Here is a 20,788-nt window from a genome sequence, read left to right on the forward strand (position 1 = left end):
TAAATCGTAAAGTACTTTTTATTTTGGCTTTGGAAGAGCATTGAACAGGAAGGAAAACAATAAATAAATGTGAGAATCACTCAGTTCTTACATGGGCTCCCATGCCAGAAAATATTAGCTATAACTAAAAGGAATGTCTTGGAAGTAAGAATTTCCAGTATTTTAAATTACGAGTGCTATTTGCTAGTTAAGCCATCATTCATTACCCTACAGGAAAAAGCCGTAAAGCAATGCTCTCAGACAGAAGACTGTATCTGCTTTCAAGAGATTATGAAGAAGTTAATCATCTAGTTGTCCTTCAAGGCATGTGTTACATAAGGTAACTTAGAAAATGGGAGGTACTGAAGGACCTGTGAAAATACTATAGACCCACTTAAAAAGTGTATGAGCTAGCATATTTTTCAATTTATTTGCAAGGCTGGCTTAATGACTATGGCATGATATCAGTGGTTACTCTCATGATGCATTAAATATATAGCTTTAAATTATTTTTACAACTTAAAACAAAATTTTGTAGTCATTTAGTTCAACAAACATTTATTGAGGATATGATAAGTAATCAAAGATGGTCCCTGTCCTCAAGGTGCTCATTGTCAAATAGGGAAACAAACATGACAAGGCAGTGGGATATGCTAGGACGGAAGTATACGCAGTGTTCTGGGAGCCCTGCCGGGACGGTGGGGTGGCGGGTGTAGGAATAGGGAAGAAATGTCAAAAAGGCTACCCAGAAGCAGCAATGTTTCGGCTGAGACTTGAAAACGTCAGTGTCACGAGGGAGAAAGGGCAAATGGAAGAGCATGTCAAAAGACAGGAGACATGAGAGAATGTGGTGTTTTCAGGGCCCAGGGTGGATCCCAGGATGAGTCAAGGCAGAAAGAAATGGATAACCTTTGACAGAAATAAGGAACGAATATTGGCTCTATGATATTAATTACTTCCCTTTTAGCTGTTTACTGTTTTTACATTTCTTTAGAAACAATTTTATTTATAATCTTATTTTTTTCCAGTCACCCCTATGTTACATGTAGAAATATTATCATGCCTGTTCACTGATGAAACATATTAGGAAAAGTGAAAATATGTATTCTTTAAAGTCCTTCCCTTTTAAGGATTTTGCATTGATTAAAAGTTTTGACTATCAATAACAGCTGATGGGTTCTATAAAACAAAGCATTACCCAAGGAGCGGTAAAATTATATTATAAATATTTGAACTCCCATCATTAGTTTCCTATCAGTGAAAGATTTATCATAATTTTCAACAGTTATGCCTTCAAAGTCCTTGTGAGACGTCAGACACCCTTTGTGCAGATGATGAAACTGAGGTAAAGAGCTCTCCTCGGTGTCAGTGTGAGAGACTGGAGCATGGGAGGGAGATTATTGCTTTTGATTGAATCAAGCGTCTTAATCCCTCCTTATACCAGGACGTTTCAGTTTCTTTTGTGAGTCCCAAAGTGGGAAGTGTTTTGCGATTTGTTCTTCTATGCACTGGAAACCTCTCACGTGATAGTCATAAAGTGCTCAGAGTGAGTGGTACTGTCAGAAGCGGGAGCCGGGGCTGTCTCACTGCTCAGTTTAGCAGCCTGGATCTGCAGCATTGATTATTCATGACGAAAGGATTATGGGGCTGGTTTATATTCTTCAGAAGTCAGAGGATATGATATGTGCATTTTGCTTTTTAAAAATCACAATCAATCAACTGTCAGAAGCGTCTTCACTGGATTCTTCTTGTACAGAAAGTATATAGCTTCCTTCACTCCAGCTGGTGCACTTGACAATACTGCCAAAGCAAACAAGACATTTTAAATTTGTGACCAAGGCAATACATAACTAATTCCATCTTTTTCCTGGTTACATGGCTTTTAATGAGTTAGGCAAATTATGCACAGAAGCAGCATACTGGTATTTTGAATCCCACTGACTCACTATGCACAATGTTCTGAAAATAACAAAAAACTACATGAATTCTTTCTTTTCCAGATCCCTAAGATGTCCATCTATCCCACTGTCTGCTCTGTGTAGTTCACACAAAATAGTTAAAACTAAAGCTATTGCTGAAGTTCATGTTCAACAGCTAAAACTGAAGCTAAGACAGGAAGACACCTGGAAATAATTGAAATAACAGGTAATTTTTAAAATATTGAACAGTATAGGATTAAAAAAAAACCTCAGAAAACTATCTACATTTATATTATTAGAAGTATTATGAAAAGGATAATGAACTACCTTTTATTCATCTGCATTAATTTTTCTAATTATAAAAGTAATAAATGTTCATAACAGAATATTTATAAATATGTGAAGAATAAAATTAAAATTACCGATTATTCTACTCCCCATGTATGTGCAATTCTTTTTTTTTTGAGGAGGATTAGCCATGAGCTAACATCCGTGCCCATCTTCCTCTACTTTACATGTGGGACGCCTGCCACAGCATGGCTTGATGAGCGGGGTGTAGGTCAGCACCTGGGATCTGAACCTGCGAACCCCGGGCCGCTGAAGTAGAACGTGCAAACTTAACCGCTGCGCCACCAAGCCTGCCCCTATGCAATTCTTATTAAAGTCATTTTACATGATACGGATGCACCATCTTTTATTTAACCACTCTCCTATTGTTGGCCATTAAAAAACTTTTTTGCCGTAATGAACCTCTTTATATATAAATTTTTTGACATTACTGATCATTCCTTAGGACAGGTTTCTGAAGAACCCCTGGGTCAAATACTATGAACTTCTTAATAAAAAGCTTTTGATACCTGTTCATGAATTGCTTTCCAAAAATGATAGTGCTGATAACACTACTACCAGCAACATGTAAGACTGATTGTCTCATCATGTGCTCACTAGCACAACATGTATTTTTAATTTTGCCAATTCAATAGATGAAGTCACTTTTTTAAAAAGATAACTAGTAAAAATAACTTTTTGTTAAAATTACAGAGGAACTGTAAATACTATTCTTTTCTTCTTCTTCTCTCCAAAGCCCCCCAGTACATAGCTGTATATCCTAGTTGTATGCAAATACTCTTGTACTCTGTCTCATACAGATCTAGGTATCCGAATTCAACTGAGACAATGTATTGAGGTCCTAATATGAATAAGACATGTGCCCACCCTTTAAGGGGTTTACAGTCTTGGTAGAATGCTTGAAGCCTGAGAGCACAGGTACTGCTTTCCCTTACTCACAGCCCCACCACAGTACCTAGGAGAAAGCAGAGATGCCTGACTGTTGGGCCCCACCTCATACTGACTCCCATCCCCATGCTATGCTGTCAGCCACGTGGAATGGGCAAAGTCCAGCAGAGAGAGGTTAATGAGCTCTCAGCTCAATGCTTGGGCCCCACAGAATGCGTCAGATATATTTACTTGGGCATTTTAGCAACCATATATCTAGTTGACTTACATGTTTTGTTAATCAAAACAAAGGGAGAAATAAACATTTCCCTTAAGTCTATGCCTCTGGTCTATCTTTTTACTCTGTGTACTATTCATAAATAGAATTTTGTATGTTGTATATATTGGGATATTTTACATTTACAAAGAGTCATTAAACAAGCCAACTCTTTGGACCGAGAATTCTTCATAGTCAGCGCATGCTCTCTGCTCTTGACATTTATTCACGAGTCCAGATTAAAGGATATCTTCTTAAAGTCATCTTTGACCATCAGGGGATAGTATACTCCAGGAAATCATAGTTTGAATATATTCCCCTCTATTCTTAGATGCTAATTTAATCAATTGTTCATATTTAAAGAGACGGGGGGCGACCTGTCAGAGCCTCTATCTAACCCAATCTTTCTCTCTCCTAGTTCTCGTTGGCTATGTCATTGTCTCTTTCTTCCTAAGTCTCCAAAATTATCGGCAGATATCTTCATGTCTAGGAGTTGTTGAGAAAAGTACATTCTGAGGCAAAACTTCAACAGATCTATGTAATTTTACTGGTGAGGTTAGGCAATTCATTTAATCCAGGTGTCCTTTGATAAAATGATTGAAAATAGTTACATACCATAGACTGATTGCTGGAATTAGTAATAGAACAGCAGACAGCAGAAAGGTGAAGCCTGGGTACCAAGCAACAGTGGCTGAATAAATTCCATTAAAAGTAGAAACTGCAGCGACTCCGCCAAGTGTTTCTAAGAAAGCAATACAGGCAAACAGGGTACCTGTTCGGGATTGGGATGTGGAGGGAGAAAAAGAAAAGGCTGAGTTACAAAACTGAGCAAAAACTAGTGGAGAAAACTGTTACGCATTGAAAGGAGCAAACAGGGGGGCAGTGCTTGATGGATGAAAGCCATTCCCTCAAAATCCCTGAGAAGTCAGTAACCCATTTGCAGGAGAAGAAACTGAGGTCAAGAGTTCTCCTTGGGCCTGATGTGAGAGATGCTGAAAACACAGTACAGCCGTGTACCGCTTAACAATGGGGACACGTTCAGAGAAATGCATCGCTAGGTGACTTCGTTGTTGGGTGAACATCATAGAGCGTACTTGGGCACACCTAGGCTACGGGATCACTGTCATATATGAGGTCCGTCGTTGACCTAAATATTTTCATGCGGCGCGTGACTGTAGTTCCAATGTCAATAGGGCAAAGCTAAAATGCAACAGCAGCTGGCACATTTGAAATCTGCAGTGTCTCCCTCCCTGTCACAGCCTCAGGCATAGCCACAACTACCCATGATGTTCCGGATGCACTCTCCCACTCTCTATCCCCACACTCATCTGTGACACACCCTGTATGGGCAGGACGGCTCTCAGTGGGCAAAACCCTCCCCACCAGAGGGCTTTTGAAAGACAATCATTTTCATCTGCTTCTAGGATCTGGCAAGAGTGACAGCTGCAGGGGGCCAGCCTGGTGGCACAGCAGTTAAGTTCGCATGTTCCGCTTCGGCGGCCTGGGATTTGCCAGTTTGGATCCTGGGTGCGGACGTCCGGACCACTTGTCAAGCCATGCTGTGGCAGGCATCCCACATATAAAGTAGAGGAAGATGGGCATGGATGTTAGCTCAGGGCCAGTCTTCCTCAGCAAAAAGAGGAGGATTGCCAGCAGATGTTAGCTCAGGGCTAATCGTCCTCAATAAAAAAAAAAAAAAAAAAAGAGTGACAGCTGCAAGAAAAGAGAGATGATCTTCTTATCATACTTTCTGCAGTTTGAATTTGATTCCTCCCCTCCAAAGTGACAACAAATTCAGTCACCACAACGTTCCTGTATGTTGGACTCATCAAGTAATTACCCTGTGCTCTAGTGAAGGTTATGCCACAGTTTGACGTTAAGTGATTCTTTAAAACATATTTTTCTGTCTTACCTGCTTGCAACTGCCTGCACAGTGAAGTGGCTTACGAGACTGAAAGGAGCGGGGATCTGCTGCCCATCACACTTGCTACACACCAAGTTTGGTAGAGGGTAGGCCGTGGAGCATCACTCAAGAAGCGTGAAATGGCTGCACGGTGAGTCCAAGTTCACGGTCAGAGAAATGGTCATTATTCTACTAATTTTTAGTTTTGTCTGGAATCCAAGACAATATTGACTGAAGAGTTAAACCTCCAAAAGACAGGCTGGTCATCTTGCTGGACCTTTCTTCCTCTTTGTCAAGTTTTACATCACTATATAAAAAAGTGTGTGACCGTCTTCAGCTCTCCATGCCTTCCTCAGTGTAAGTTTCTATGTAGTTTCTGCAGACTCTGCCATTAAGCTGTTGTACTTCTTCCCTACTTTGCCAAGTCTACTTTTCCATGATAAATTGTAATGCATTTTTCTCATAAACACTGCAAGTTGGGTAAATAATTGTGTTTGATTGCACTGATAGAAGGGAAAAGGAAGGTTGAGGGTCAGCTTTCATAACTGGGCTGTGGTTTACATGTCTATACTCTGATTCTCCCCATGGCCTTGATCTTTCAGACTCTTCACTCTATTATACATATTCTCATACATTGCTTCAAATTCTTCACTGAACAATGGGCCACATGTCCATAAAACAAACATCTCTCTGCAGAATGCTATCTTGTCATTTCTGCTTCTTTTGACCAAAATGAAATCTCCGTCAACACCAAGTGCACATCTGCTTTGTTCACCGCTGTGTCCCCGGGCCAAGCTGTCCTAGCACATGGTAGATGTTTAAGATGTATTTGTCAGATGAACGAATAAAAGCTTCGTTCAAAGGCACAGTTATCAGTCATCAAGTAGCATATAGGCTTACTTCCTCCAGGATTTATGAGACTGCATGAAGTCGGTTTAATTAGGAAGAAGTTCTCCTACTTGTCTAACCAGGTTATTCTTTTATTTTATGTCTGATCCCCACTACGGCCAGGGATAATGCCGTGGAGGACAGCCTGCACAGGACTCATCCTGTAAGGCAACGGTGCAAATCCATTCTCGCCGGGAGGCTGCTCAGGCAGTGTTGTGTTCTGACGCGAACAACCAGACTATCATGAAGTAGCTTTAGCTTGTCTTTGAACTTCCCTGAGCAGTCCAACTTGTTTAATGGTTGGACTGTATTGGATTAAATAATAAATACAATTTAGTTTATTTCTAAACTTTGTTTAATCCACTAGACCTCAAAAATCAAGTCTGCTTTTACAGTGCTCCACTTTATAATCATGAGGAGGACACAGGTGATACCGAGGGGTAGTCCAGGGTGGCTCTAGCTGTGGGTTTCACAGCTGAGGAGAGCAAATCCAGTGTCCTCCCCTTCATTTCTTTTTTTTAAAGAATTTTATTTTTTTCCTTTTTGTCCCCAAAGCCCCCCAGGACATAGTTGTATATTCTTCGTTGTGGGTCCTTCTAGTTGTGGCATGTGGGACACTGCCTCAGTGTGGCTTGATGAGCAGTGCCATGTCCATGCCCAGGATTCGAACCAACGAAACAGTGGGCCGCCTGCAGCGGAGCGCGAGAACCACTTGGCCATGGGGCCAGCCCCCCTCCCCTTCCTTTCTTAAGCTAACAGAGATGGTGAGAGACATCTGTAAACCTCTGCAGCATCTCCCTTCTCCTCTGATTATTTTAAAGTGCGTAATGTTTTCACAAAAATATCCATTTTTAAAAAATAATGAAGGATGAGAATACATTCAGTTATGGAAATTTTGACACCATCAAAAGAATTTCTTAGGGGCCGGCCCCGTGGCCAAGTGATTAAGTTCGCGCACTGCACTTCGGCGGCCCAGGATTTCGCCGGTTCGGATCCCAGGTGCGGACATGGCACCGCTCATCAGGCCATGCTGAGGCAGCATCCCAAATATAAACAAAAATAAACTACACATTCTGACAAAGTCTATTTTAGCTCTCAAAGCAAGTAGCATTTTCTTTTTTTCCCTGAATAGCTTTATTGAGAAATAATTCACATACCATAAAATTCATTCTTTTGAATTGTACAATTCAGTGGTTCTTAATATGTTCCCAGAGTTGGGCAACCATCACCACCATCTAATTTTAGAACATTTTCCTCATCCCCAAAAAACCCTCTGTACCCAACAGCAGTTCCCCTTCTCCACAGCCCCAGGCAAGCACTAATCTAATGTCTGTCTCTATGGATTTGCCTATTCTGGACATTTCATCTACTGAAATCACGTTTATACAATAATATGTGGTCTTTTGTGACAAGCTTCTTTCATTTAGCATAATGCTTTCAAGGTACATCCACGTTGTAGCATGTGTCAGTACTGTACTTCTTTTTATTGCAAAATAATATTCCAGTGGACAGATATACCATCTTTTGTTTATCCATTCATCAGTTCATGGACATTTGCATTGTTTCTACTGTTTGACTGTTATAAATAACTGTGCTATGAACGTCTGTGTACAAGATTTTGTGTGGGTATATGTATTCCCAAGAGAAATGAAAAAATCTTGTAGACAGTCATAGCAGCATTATTAGCATATACCTAGGAATGGAATTGCGGAGTCGTAACTATTTAACTTTCTGAGGAGCTATCAAACTGTTTTGTAAATTGGCTGCATCATTTTACATTCCCACCAGCAGTGTATGAGGGTTCCAATTTCTTCACTTCTTCAACACATCTTTTTCATTTTAGCCATCCTAGTGGGTCTCAGTGTGGTTTTGATTTGCATTTCCCTGATGGATAATGATGTTGAGCATCTTTTCCTGTGCTTATTGGCCATCTGCACCTCTTTTTGGGAGAGATAGCTATTCAAATCTGTTGCCCATTTTTTAATTGGATTGTTGAGTTTTAAGAGTTCTTAGACATTCTGGATACAGGTTCCTTATCAGATATTTAATTTGCAAATATTTTCTCCCTTTCTGTGGGTTGTCTTTTCACTTTCTTGATGGCGTCCTTAGAAGCACAAAAGTTTTTAATTTGGATAAAGTCTAATTTATCTATTTTTTCTTTTCTTGTTATATTTTTGGTGTCATATCTAAGAAACCATTGCATAATCCAAAGAAGCAAGTAGAGTTTTACATACTATAGTTTTTATATCCGAAGTGGCTTTCCAGTTACTCATCATCACACAATCTATAAACAGCTGTGTGAATATACAGCTGCATCTTATGAGTGGAAAAGAATCAAGAAACGTATTTTTTAACTTACTGAATTATACAGTCTTCTCCAGTGTTGACTAAACTGCCATAAATACAATAGCATAATTATGAATTGTTCATAAACAATTAATATGAACATTTGCACTAGGCTAAGACATAAAACAAAAGAAAGCTCCAAAGTCTGATAATACTCATGAAACAGAGGGGAAGGAGGACGTATGCCCAACATCTCACTAGTTCTAACTAGAAATTTCATTTTTGTTTTTCTCCTGTACCTCTGTTTTCTCTGCCCTCCCCTTCGACTGTTTGATGTGCCCTGCTCTGTGCTTGGGTGGCTGACTCCACAGATTATATGACTTGAACATCTTGCTGGCCTGACTTCCCATTGCACTTGGTCGATGGGATCAGGGCAGAGAGAGAGGCTGTGATGTTTCTTCTCTGCTCCCGCCCTATTTGGGCCAGGCCGTCCTCTCTGGATGCCTCCATTCTGCCCACTCCTCTCTACTGCCCTTCATTAAAGTCTCTTTACTGAACCAGCTGAGTGGGATCCTGCTTTTGCTAGGCCTCTGATTCAGGCCCAGCTCTAACATTTGTGAGGTCCAGCATAAGAATACAATTAGAGGCCTACGAATTATATTCTAACTATTTAAAAGTTGGAATTGTGACTAACAAACTGTTAACTAAGATATGTTCTTCCTCCCTACTCTGAGAAATATACCTTCATGATGATTTGAAAGGTCAGATACAAACTCAGAATTCTCAGACTTTTTAGAGTTCCATGTGGGAACATGACAGCACTGGGAGAGCTGGCCCTGGGCCCTCAGTTTCCAGCCTGCAGGCTGCAGCCCACCCACATTGTGTTTGACCTCTTGCTCCATCCTGCTCAGAAAGGGTCGTTTACACATGGGGGTAGACGCCACACTCTGCAACTCCAAGGTTGGGCTGACCCTCTTACAAAGAGTCACCACTTGGCCACCCATTTGGTCTAGAGGTGAGCACATTGGGATCATAGTCCACCCTCAGGAAAAATGGCCTAAGGAAGAGGATCATCAAGGCACTCACCGGATGTGAGCTCAGAGCTGTTTGGCTGGGAATTATGGGGACCCAGGTACCCAAAGTGCAGTCTAGAAGAGGAGAGGTGTTGTGGGCTCCCAGTGGGCATATCAGCCTGGCTCTGAGGTCTCTTCACCTCCTGGGGCAGGGCATGTCCAGAGCGAGCCTTCTAAGGCACGAGGCCCTGGGCAGGGGCTCCCTTGCCTGAATATACACCTCTTCCTAATGTAGAGCTTACCCCTGAATTCAAAAGGAGTTCTGTGCAGGAAAAGGGTTGTAGAATATTCTGAAGAATCAAGCATTGATCTTACATAGATTTGAGTTGGTACAGATTATAGATTTCATTATTCCTTAAGCAAATCAAACTCACCTTGTTCAGTAGAATGAACCACTTTTGACATCATGGACCGCAGAACAGAGAGCGGCACAATAAGGAAAAGGAACGGCAGTCTGACTGTGAGAGAAACGACTGAAGTCACTGGCTCAGTCAGAAAACTAAGGGCCAATTTTAAATGTGAAACACTTTCTAAATACTTTATTTTCGATAAGCATCCCAACTCACCGCACCTAAAGACTGAATTAATTAATTGCAGAATTCTGTTTAATCAATTAGGATAGACTATAGATAGGTCAGTTTAAGGAAAGTTTATTCTCTTCTTCCAGTGAAGAACAAGAGTTCATGGAAATTTTAGGTCCAGATCTATATAATCTGCCAACTGGGGCTGATCTGCTATTTCCCTAATTATTGTAGGAACCTCTTATTTAGGAAGTTGTGACTGTCAACTAGTTTTTTTGTTTGTTTTCTGCTTTTGCTTTTTCAGACTTGGCGTTCTTCATGTTGGCATTCTTTTATTATATTGATTCACTTCCTGATAAACCGGTTCTTAATCTTCTCACATGTTCACTTCTGTGGCTCAATAATTTCATGAACACAAATTGCCTCTGCTCTTAAATTCTGACCCTCACTAGTCTCTAACATTTTCAGTTATATGATAAAACAGTAATATATTACATTTGCAGATCACTTTAAAGTTTTCAATGTGTTTTCACATCTATTAACTTACTTGGCCTTGGCACCCTAAGGGAGATGGAGAACTGGCATCTATTGAATACTAGGCATTGTGCTAGGGACAGTTATCTCTTCTAACATTCATTATAACCCTCTGAATTAGGTACTACCGTGCCCATTCGATAGATGGGAAAATGAGAGCTCAGGCCAGTTAAGTAACTTGCCCACCATCACCTAATGCTACAGATGGAAATGAAGCCCGATTCTGTTTGTCACCCTGCTTCCCTGCAAGGGAGCAAGAGGGTAACTCTACCTTTGTAGAAAAAGACTAAATTGGACCTTTCCCAAGGTCCCTTTACAGAACGTTTAGCCCTTCCAAAATGCAGGATTTCTCTGAAGCCCTACAACAATCACTTAGGAGACAGGTAGTTAAGGAAGCAGTCCAATTTGCCACAAAGCGATTCATCAAAAGCCAATTCCTGAAATGACCAACTTGCTGAAAGATCAATTTGCAAAATCCTATCGTAAAGAATTTTCTTTTTGAATATATTCAACAAATACATATTTTTCTTACAAATCTTTTGAGTATACTTTATTTAATTGTCTTAAAATGTTTTATGGAAGGTAGCCTTCTTAGCAGCATTTTAAGAAATATTCAAGTTGCTGAAAGCTATACTGAAGAACTAATTCACAAGAAGAACGTTCCTCAAAATAATTTTTTGACAAATTCGCAAATTTGGAAAATTGTGATTATTCAATGAACTGCTTTTAAAAAATAAATTGGCTTTCAGCTCTGGCAAACTAGCTTTTAACAAATTACCTTTAATTGAACTAGAATGCATTAAATAGAGAATTTTATATTAAAGTTTTTCATCCAACAGACTAAATTCATTTTATATAAACATTGAATACATGGTTAGTTCTAAGGCTATATTTGTAACTCACCTAAAAGCATCATCAATGTTGTTCTGGAAAAAGCGGTCATAGCCATTCCCGCTGTGGTGGTAAAAATTCCAATGAAGGCCATATGAATATCTTCCATACAGTAAGAAAAAATCCATATTCCTAGGAAACTAGTCAAAAAAGACAGACTACCCAAAGCTGAACCATAACCTATATAAACTTCATTCCAGCAGAGTGGTGAATCCAACTCATAAAGGATAAAAATGGGAGCAGTGCCAATCACCACGAGAAAATAAGTGATCATTGTAAAAAGTAACAAACAGAGCAAACACCGTCGCTCACCAGGAGCATTTTTAAAAAGCAGGTAAGCTCGGTAAAATAGGTTTTTAAAGCTTTCACTACAGGATGTGGAAACATTCTGAGATGAAGACTGTTTCATTGAATCACCAAGAAAAAATAAAATATAAATCAAGTTAACAAGATGAGCCATAGAAATAATTAAAAACGACCACACAAAACCTAGTTCTCTAATAAAATAGCCAGAAGACAGTCCTGTTAATCCAGTAACTAGTCCAAGTAGGAAGTCAATTATAGCTATTCGAATTGTTCTTTGTTTCTCTTCTTTACACTGATCAACTATGTAGGCAAGACAGGCTCCAAAAAATGTGGTATAATTGCCACAAAGTGCACCAATGAAGGTAGATGCAATCAAAAGCTGGAATGGGAAGGCAAAATAGGAAAGCAAACAGAGCCAAACATTAGTTGCCAGGGCACCGACAGAGGCCAAAATCAAAGGGAATTTTCGTCCCTGCTGATCACTATGAGACAAAAGTAGGAACGTAGACACTAGACCAGGAATTAACCCACTTATGTCCATCTGCAGATTAAAAAGAGACACTTTTTTCTGAACTTCCTGCAAAGAAATAAAAAGAAGACAATGTGTTTACAGAGGGTTAGACAATGTAAAAATACCACGGTGCATACTTTTCCTGACAGTGCCAGTGGGTCAGGGATGGGGAATGTCTGGTGCATGGGTTTGCTACAGCTTAACTCTTCATCCAGTTCACAAAGCAAATATCAAGAGGTGAAATAATCATCAACGCTCAGTCTTAATGTTCAAGTACTATGGTGGGGACTTGAACCCATAAAAATAAAAATGTGTGTATTGATGTGTGTCTGTCTTCTATAAAGGATCCATAGACCCCAAGGCCTCTGGGACTGGCCATATAAGGATTTTTCTTTCTACTATGAACAGTTAGCACTAAGACATCATGACCACTGTTCTAAAGCAAGAGCAATACCCTTTCTCATGATATGTCTTTCTGTCCACTTTAAAGGGGAGTGAATATCACATGTAATGTCATATTTGATAGGCCTTTATTTAGGAAGAGCCCAGTTGCCCTTTTTACATGTGTCTCCACAGATTAGTGAGAAACTTATTCCTTTATTTACCAAAAATTAAGATAAAATACAAAGAGGAGCTTTGCATTGAGTAAAGATGACAGTGTGCCGTGAACTAAGGCATGAGATAAACTCAACTCCCCTGAAGACCAAATGACTATTGTAGGGGAGGAAGACATTTCCTCTACCCTCTCTGGGTTCTTCTGGCCAGAGAATGAATTAAATTCACATGAGACAGAATAACAGGAAAAAATTAAACAAAGCTTTATAACATGTATACATGGGAGAGGCTCAGGCAACCTGAGCAACTCGCCAAAATGGCCGAAGCCACCACCTTAAATATCCTCCTCAGCTAAAGACAAAGGAGGATGTTGGCAGTGGGGGGAGTCAGTTACAGGAGGTTACCAGACAAGTACAGTAAACAAGATGCAGATTTAAGTCCTTGCCTTTGGCATTGATTAAGAGTTTCTAGAGATAAGGTCATCCCCCTTCTTCCTGGTAGAGAGGGAGACACCTTTACAGATGGAGATTTCCTTTACAATGTAAATGTCTCTTAACAAAGGGTAAATAAATTCTACTTTTCAGAGTTGCTTTCCTGTCTGCAGTTTTTTTACGTAACAAGCCCAAAATAATCCTCAGGCCAAAAAGACGTATCTTGGGGTGGTCAATTCCAGTCCCCTACACTATGTACACACACAGATTGGCAGACGTAACAATCATTACACTAGCTATTTGATGGGAAGAATTTTGGGTGATTGAAAGCATTTTCTGCTTGCAACTTCTCCATATTTTTCAAATTTTATATAGAATATGTACCATATTTATAATAGAGATTACTAAGTTCATTTAAAAAAAAGATTCATTCATGTAATGTTTAGAAAGCACCCTAAACAACTAATGAACCACCAAAATATCAAATACTGAATTAACCTTTCTTTAAAATAGTGAGCCTATTTTTATTTTTATATATTCATGTAATTCAAGCAATTCCATGTTGCCGGGAAATGTTCTAGTGACTCAGAACTTCAGTCATCTTGTTTCTAGCCTTTCCCTTCACCCATCCCCCCACAACACAATCTTTCCTGCCCACCCAGTGCTTTTCATACCCTTGACCTTCTTTATCGTCCCATAGATGCCACTGGAATTGCAATCAGACCACTGGACCACCTGGACCACTCCAGCCTCTGACAGTGTCTACTCAATTCAGTATATAACGCCAGGCTTCTCACTTTGCAGATCGTATGCACTAATGCTGGGAGCATCTTGCCAAGGTAAAGGTGTCTTTCACTTGCTTGGTAGCTTCAGTATCTCCCCACTGCCTGCTAGGGAAGTCTACCCTCCTCAGCGCGGTATTTAAGGTGCCATGTGGCCCAACCTCACTTTCCAGCCTTATCCCCAGTCACTCCCCAAATATGCTCTGTGTTCCAGGCGCGGTCCAGGGTCAAGTCCAATTTGGATTTCCCTGATATCCCCAAACAGATGTAATCTCTTCTTCCTCTAGGCCTTCTCATACGACAAGTGTCACTCCCCATTGTACTTTGTGCATAATGATTAAGAGCTTGAGCTCTGGAGTCAGATGAATCTGGATTCAAATCCAGTCACTTCTTTATGCAACAATTAGAATGATCTTTAAAAACACACATCAGCTCACATCACTCCTCTGCTCAGAATCCCCCAGTGGCTCTGCTAACACTGGAATAAATCCACACTCCTTGCCATGGCATTGGCAGCCCACCATCATGACTTCTCTGATTCCATCTCCACTTCCTCACTCCTATCAGCCAACCTGTTGTTCCTCAAACACTCCAAGCTTATTCACTTTTGTACTTACTGTTCCCTCTGCCTGACTGTCACACAGCTCACTTCCTCAATTCAAATGTCACCTCCTCGGAGGGGCCTTCTATGACCAATAACTCAAGCCAAAGCAATCCCACTACCCCCCCAACACTCTATCCCCTTTTCCTACCATATTTTTCTGTGGAGACGTACCTCTCCTTGACAGGACCCTTGAACTGACCTACTCATGGTATGCCTCCACCACTACAGCCTACGCTCCGGCAGGGTCAGAACCTGGTCTTCTACCAGGGACCACCAGCTCCAAGAGCAATGCTTCCCAGGGCAAGTACTCAATAGATATTGATTGGATGAATGAATAATCAAGTAAAATAAGCCTCTGTAACTTGCTAGCTGTGTGTGATCCTGACCAAATTATGGATCACTGCAGCTTCCTCATCTGACAAGAGAGGTTAACAACAGTCCCTACCTTGCAGGCTGTTGTGAGAGTTAAATTTAAAATAAATAAAACATGCTGGGACAAGGCCCTAGTATAGGGTCAGTGCTTCATCAATTGTAGCTGCTTCATTTTTAGTAGATCAGACTTCTTGAGCACATCCTTGTGTCTCCTACAGATACGGTAGGCATCAAGTGAATATTTATTGAATAAATAAACGAAACAGGTACCTGTTAATCAACGTTTCAATAAGATGTTCCAGTTTTGGTTTCCTCCTCCCATTTCTACCCCTTCACCCAAGTCCTGGCATTTCCTTTCCATCTACTATCATTCCTAACCCAATCTTTTATACAGACTACTCTCCTCACCTGTAGCCTATGTTTTAAAACACAGATTTTAAAGACAAACTCAAAGCAGATTTCAATCATACATCAAAATTGAGACATAAACAAATCGTTGTATGTGTCTATACCTTTTAAACTCTGGAGAATTCTAATTGTATAATACATAAGGGTAGATGGGAGAAATCAAAGTAAAAAAAATGCTATTTCCTCTCCAAGACTGAACAGAATGACAATGTACTAAGACAGGAATAAATTAAGGAAAGTAATATCAATTTTAAAGAAGCCACAATTTCATAGGCTAAAATGTATACATTAATTCCAACTGAGTAGAAAATATTCCTGATCTGCTAGTAACAAGGGATTGTGTTAGTTATTAAAAGGTTCATAAACAATTCCTGAGCAAGAACAACTTCATACTCTGTCTGGTAACCCTAAGTTGTCCCCTCGAATGGCAGAGTCCCTCTCTTGAGAGCTGCCTGAAGAGAATGGACCCCAGTGGCCAAGTTAACACTTCAAAGTGAATCATTTAACAAGGGAAAGAGGGAGTGGTAAGGAGCTTAAAAATTCCTTCCTCCACAGAAGTCCACACCTCTGCTCTGAGCCAAGAGCTCCTTCCCACAAGATAGATTAGATCAATGTTTACGCATATGAATATATATATCTTAACTCCAAATGGGTTGAAAAATAAGCTTTTCATCCATATAGACTTCCAAAGTATTAAATATAAGTGAAATATCTCAGTTTATTCTTATATCTGTACCCTGAAATTCATATTATCTTGCATTCCAATACCTATGTACATGTATGCGTGTATATATATATATATATTTTAAGATTGGCACCTGAGCTAACATCTATTGCCAATCTTCTTTCTTCTTCTTCTTCTTCTTGTCCCCAAAGCCCCCCAGTACCTAGTTGTATATTCTAGATGTAGGTCCTTCTGGTTGTGCTATGTGGGGTGCCCCCTCAGCATGGCTTGATGAGCAGTGTCACGTCCACACCCAGGATCTGAACCAGCAAAACACTGGGCCACCGAAGCGGAGCACGTGAACTTAACCACTCGGCCACGGGGCCAGCCCCCATGTGTGTATATTTGTTATGTAGGAAGGATAAGTAAATATGGTATAACAGTATGAACGTGATCATATAATGGACTTTTCTTACACACAATTGATCTCTTGCGAGAGTGGCAAGAAAAATCTGAGCTGAAAAAAATCACTAATTTATTTTATTGGAGGCTGACCCTGTGCTATGGCAGCTCTCATTTTTAGGGTTACAAGAACAGTGCACAACCCCTAACCTTCCGGCCCACCCAGCAGAGCTGAGTACTGAGACAGAAGCTCAGGGAACAGGGGACATTTGTTCTTGGATTTAAAGGGAAGAGAATATTCCCTGGAAGTGAGCAGAGACAGTATCCAGAAAAAGGGCTGGACGGAAGTGCTGAAGGCGATGGTGGTGTCTCCTGGGAAGCAAAAGCGTTCCTCTGTCCTAAGGAGCAAGGGGGGAGTGGGCCACCATGCCCCGGCCCAGTCACGAGCGGGACTCGCCAGGGTTTCCACTTCCTCAATCTGAGAAAAAGCACCTGGAGCTCTAGACCACCAACTTGAAGGCAAGGGATCTAGGCCAGTATGTTCTCTTGAATATTAATCCAATTAAAAAACAATAAATGAAACAGGGTCAATCAATTAAAAACTTTGGCAAAAATCTTCAAAATGAGACCACTGCTCTGAGCAGTGGGGGGCTGTCAGCAGCTGGGTCAGGCTGCAGGTGGGGCCAATATTCATCACCTGCAGTCACAGAGGCCACCAAGGTGGCTGGACCCAGGCCTGCCCCTAGCAGGGCAAGGGCAGCCGACTTTTCCAGACCTTCAAGTCCTGTCCTCCTCTGTCCCTCTCACACTCCCAGGGGTCTGATGAAGGAAGGCACAGAATCAAACACTGAAACTGACAAGCCTATTGAAACTTCTCACTCCCTGGGAATGACATAGATATAACAGAAAACATTCTTCAAGGGAGACCTTTGGCCCAATCTATTTTTATGACCTCCCTCTAGGCCAGAACCTTGATCTCTGCATGGCTGCCCAGAAGTAATCAGTTCCAAGAAAATTTCTCCCATGGAAATGAGGAGATGAGTAACAGCAAGGGCTGTGCCAAACCACCAGGCCTCACAGCAAGGTTATGCCTGATACCTGGGGGAAACACCTCAGGAGGTGCCAGAGCCTTCCTTCTGGGGCCCCTTGGCCATTTCCTCCAGGCTCAGACTCATCTCTCAGTCACACCTGAATTCTCTTCTACTGAGGAGAAAATCTGAGAGCCAGCAGGCAGGTGACTTGACTCCCTTAGACTCTTCTCTACCTTTGACTGGGGAGGCAGTGCCAATCTTTTGCCATAAGATATCCTCAAGGGAAAGAGTTCAAAGTTTAAAACTGAGGTTTGTTTTTGAGGCAGTGTGGGGGAAAAAATTTCCAAATCTGGATGCTACCTCCTTCACATTTAGACATTGGTAGACTTTGTTAAAAACTCCTAAGGGAACAGAAGAATGGTGATGGACCTCCTGTTTTAAAGAAACAAAAAATTAGGGGAGGAGGCTGGAAAGGAGAAGGAAGGCTCTGTAATACCTGGCTGAACATTTTCAGTGTCCTCAGAGCAAAAGTGAATGCTCACCACCCCAGATATCTTCACACAGCTGCTCCTCAGCATGTGGGAGTCAAAGCTGACTTGAAAACACCAAATGACAATGGAACATGCTGCCCCACCCCTCACCCCATGACAGACACTGGCCCCAGGGCCCGCCCCCTTCACTGAGGAGCCATTTTCTGGATTCACTGAAAACTGGGTCACGAACATGCAGTAGAAGGAGGCTGAGAGGAGCGAGCCAAGGAAAGGCAGAACCACATGCATCCCCGTCCACAGGACACTCATGCCACCGAGCTGGGTCCAACTCTCAGGCTGTTTTGGGGGAAGGAGGAAGGAGACAGCCAGAGAGATGAAACTGCACTGAAATTTTCCAAGAGAAAGGAGCAGAGCCTGTGTCACAGAAGAGGAGGAGGTTTTAAGTAGAAGAGGCGCGTTAAAGGTGTCAAGAAACTTCAAACAGGATGAGAACTGAATAAAGCCTCTTGGTCTGGGATTTAGGAGTTTTATGTGACCCTTGAGATCAATGTATGATGAGTGCAATGTCCTGTTTTATTTAAAACCCCATTTCACATACCCTTTTTGTTACATTTTAGAGATATTTTAATTTCTTACCTCCTGGAATGCAAAAATCGGGCTGCTTTTGTTTTGTTCACACTCAGAAATATTGTTGGATACAAAACTGTAGTTGCCAGTTTCTTCCCATACCCTCCTATACACATACTGTGTTGTCAGCGGAGAGGTCAAAGCCATAGCAAATGCACTAAGGCAAATGGCAGGTTCTACCAAAAAAATCTTCATTTTGCTTGGGTAGGAAGCTGAATTCTCTTAAAAAGAAAAAAAGAAAAAAAAGAGAGATCATCAGTTGCATTCTTAGCTGAGAGGTTAGATTTTCAATGACGGGGAAATTAGGAGGAGTTTTGTGGAGTAAACAAGCAAACTGGGGAACAGAAAGCAGTAAGCACGCCCTGAGCAGAGACTGTCACACTTCCCATTTTTAAGAGCAGGACCTGTTAGGGCTCAAAGCGCTTTAAGGTGATTCTTTGAATTAACCTTAATAAGTTGTGACCCCTTTCGGCTGGCCAATGATCACACTACAGCTTCCACACTATACGCTGCCAGCTGCTTTCAGAAGGGAAACATGAGGGTCCTCTGGGGACACAGCCGTTGGCAGCTGTTTGTTTTTGTTATTCTGCCGCATGCTAATAGCAGACAGGAAGGAGGCCTTTTAAAAGGCAGCTCCCAATCGTAGGGGAACTTTTTTAAAACTCACCCCACGGTTACAGCCTTGCTGCCAGGCTAGGCACAGCAGCAAAGGCCCCGTTTAGGGGCCCGCACTCCCGGGGGGCTGTCGCCTCTGGGAGACCCTGAGCTCACAGCGCCTCCCGCGCAGCAGGGGACCCCGGGCCGGCCGCGCCGGGACGCGCAGAGGGGTCTCCCTTGAACCCGATCGGATCCACCTGTCTGCGAGCCGCAAGCCCCTATTTTCAGGCAAACCGAGGAAGGCGCACTTCCGCGTCCACAGTGACAACGGCGACAGTCCGCCGCGCGGCCCTCGCTGGGCTCCTCGGTGGCCCCGCGGGCCGGCCTCGGCGGGCTCGGAGGCGCCGGCAGCTGCTCCCCGGGCGGCGGCGGTGTGGCGGCGGGTCGCGGGTCCGCGGGCGGGCGGGCGTGCGGCCTGCGCTCCCCGTTGACTCAGCCCGCCCCCGGCAGCGCCGCGGGCCGAGGAGGCGGGGCCGCTGGGGGCGGAGGCCACCCGTGCCGTCCCTGCCCGCCCGGCTCTCCCGCGATTGGGCCCCGCGGCCGGCGCCCCCGCGGGGACTGCCCCGCCCCGACCGCGCTCGAGCGCGCAGCCCGCGGAGGCCCCGGCCGCCCCCGCGCCACTGCCGGGTGCTGGGCCGCGCCGCCCGCTCCTGCGGGGACCCTGCGGTTGCCGAGCGTTTCTGGGTCGGAATGTCGTTTTTCACAGAAGCACGCAGGGGATCTGTTGCCAAAGTAACGTGTTTGGGATGCAGCTCCCTGAAGCATCCGGGTCAGCCGGACAAGTGCCCTCAAAAGAAACGCAGAAGGGGCACAGACGATGGGACACCGGGGTGGGTGCGGGAGGGACAGTGAAGAGTCGCTGGCTCTTCCTGGTGGGGTGACCCTGGCCAAATTATTTCATCTCCGTGCGCCTCTGTTTCTTTATCTGTCAAGTGGGGATAACAGTTTTACAGGACTGTTGTAATGAAGCCCTCAGCATCTACACACAGCAGAGCCCTTGACCAGGGGAGGGACGGTAAATGCCCTCCAACAGGCCCACCAGGAAGGCGCCTGATGCGAATGAGTTGGGTTTATTGCTTCTTGTAGCGAGGAGGAATGCGTACACGGGGATCCTCGGGGTATCTCAGTAGAAGGAAAAGGCATGTAGAAGACGTTCTTCTTGTGGGCAGAAAAAATGACTATCCACTGTACTTCCCTGCTTCGCTGTCCCTTCCACATGAAGAAGAAACGCAGGACTTAATTTGTTCTGATGCGTGTCTCTAAGGGGAGAACAATCACTATGCGAGTCTTTTCCTTTTTCTTTTCCAAATATCTTAACTGCTTAAGTATGTATTAAATAAAGAAGCCTTAAGCAACCGTCACTTGGGATCTGTCGCTGTGCTGGACACTGTGGATGAGACGAAAGTTAACACACTATAGTTAATTATCAAAGAAATGTCCATTTATTTGGTAAGAAAAGGT

At 42.7% G+C, this 20,788-nt stretch overlaps 1 protein-coding gene and 1 long non-coding RNA gene across 7 annotated transcripts in view; one reads left to right on the top strand and one right to left on the bottom strand.

The window, feature by feature from the left end:
* On the bottom strand, positions 1 to 19,973 carry SLC46A3 (solute carrier family 46 member 3). Of its 6 annotated transcripts, none has more exons than XM_005601115.4 (6): positions 19,525 to 19,973; positions 18,680 to 18,891; positions 11,499 to 12,369; positions 9,915 to 9,998; positions 4,006 to 4,162; positions 1 to 1,779 (listed from the first exon to the last, which is right to left on the bottom strand). In XM_005601115.4, exons 2-6 carry the CDS (start codon positions 18,863 to 18,865, stop codon positions 1,695 to 1,697), a joined length of 1,383 nt encoding a protein of 460 aa, XP_005601172.1. In that variant the 5' UTR covers positions 18,866 to 18,891; positions 19,525 to 19,973; the 3' UTR covers positions 1 to 1,694. The 6 variants fall into 6 exon arrangements, with proteins under 6 accessions (XP_005601172.1, XP_005601173.1, XP_001494396.1 ...); XM_005601116.4 differs by having other exon boundaries at positions 19,576 to 19,796; XM_001494346.5 differs by having other exon boundaries at positions 19,338 to 19,794.
* Positions 13,990 to 20,788, top strand: part of LOC138918496 (uncharacterized) — a 24,400-nt gene continuing 17,601 nt past the window's right edge. The window contains exon 1 of the long non-coding RNA XR_011427935.1: positions 13,990 to 14,128. This is a non-coding gene — a long non-coding RNA (uncharacterized lncRNA). The remainder of the gene's footprint in view (positions 14,129 to 20,788) is intronic.

This window comes from Equus caballus, chromosome 17, assembly GCF_041296265.1.
Source record: "Equus caballus isolate H_3958 breed thoroughbred chromosome 17, TB-T2T, whole genome shotgun sequence".
Lineage (NCBI taxonomy): Eukaryota > Metazoa > Chordata > Mammalia > Perissodactyla > Equidae > Equus > Equus caballus.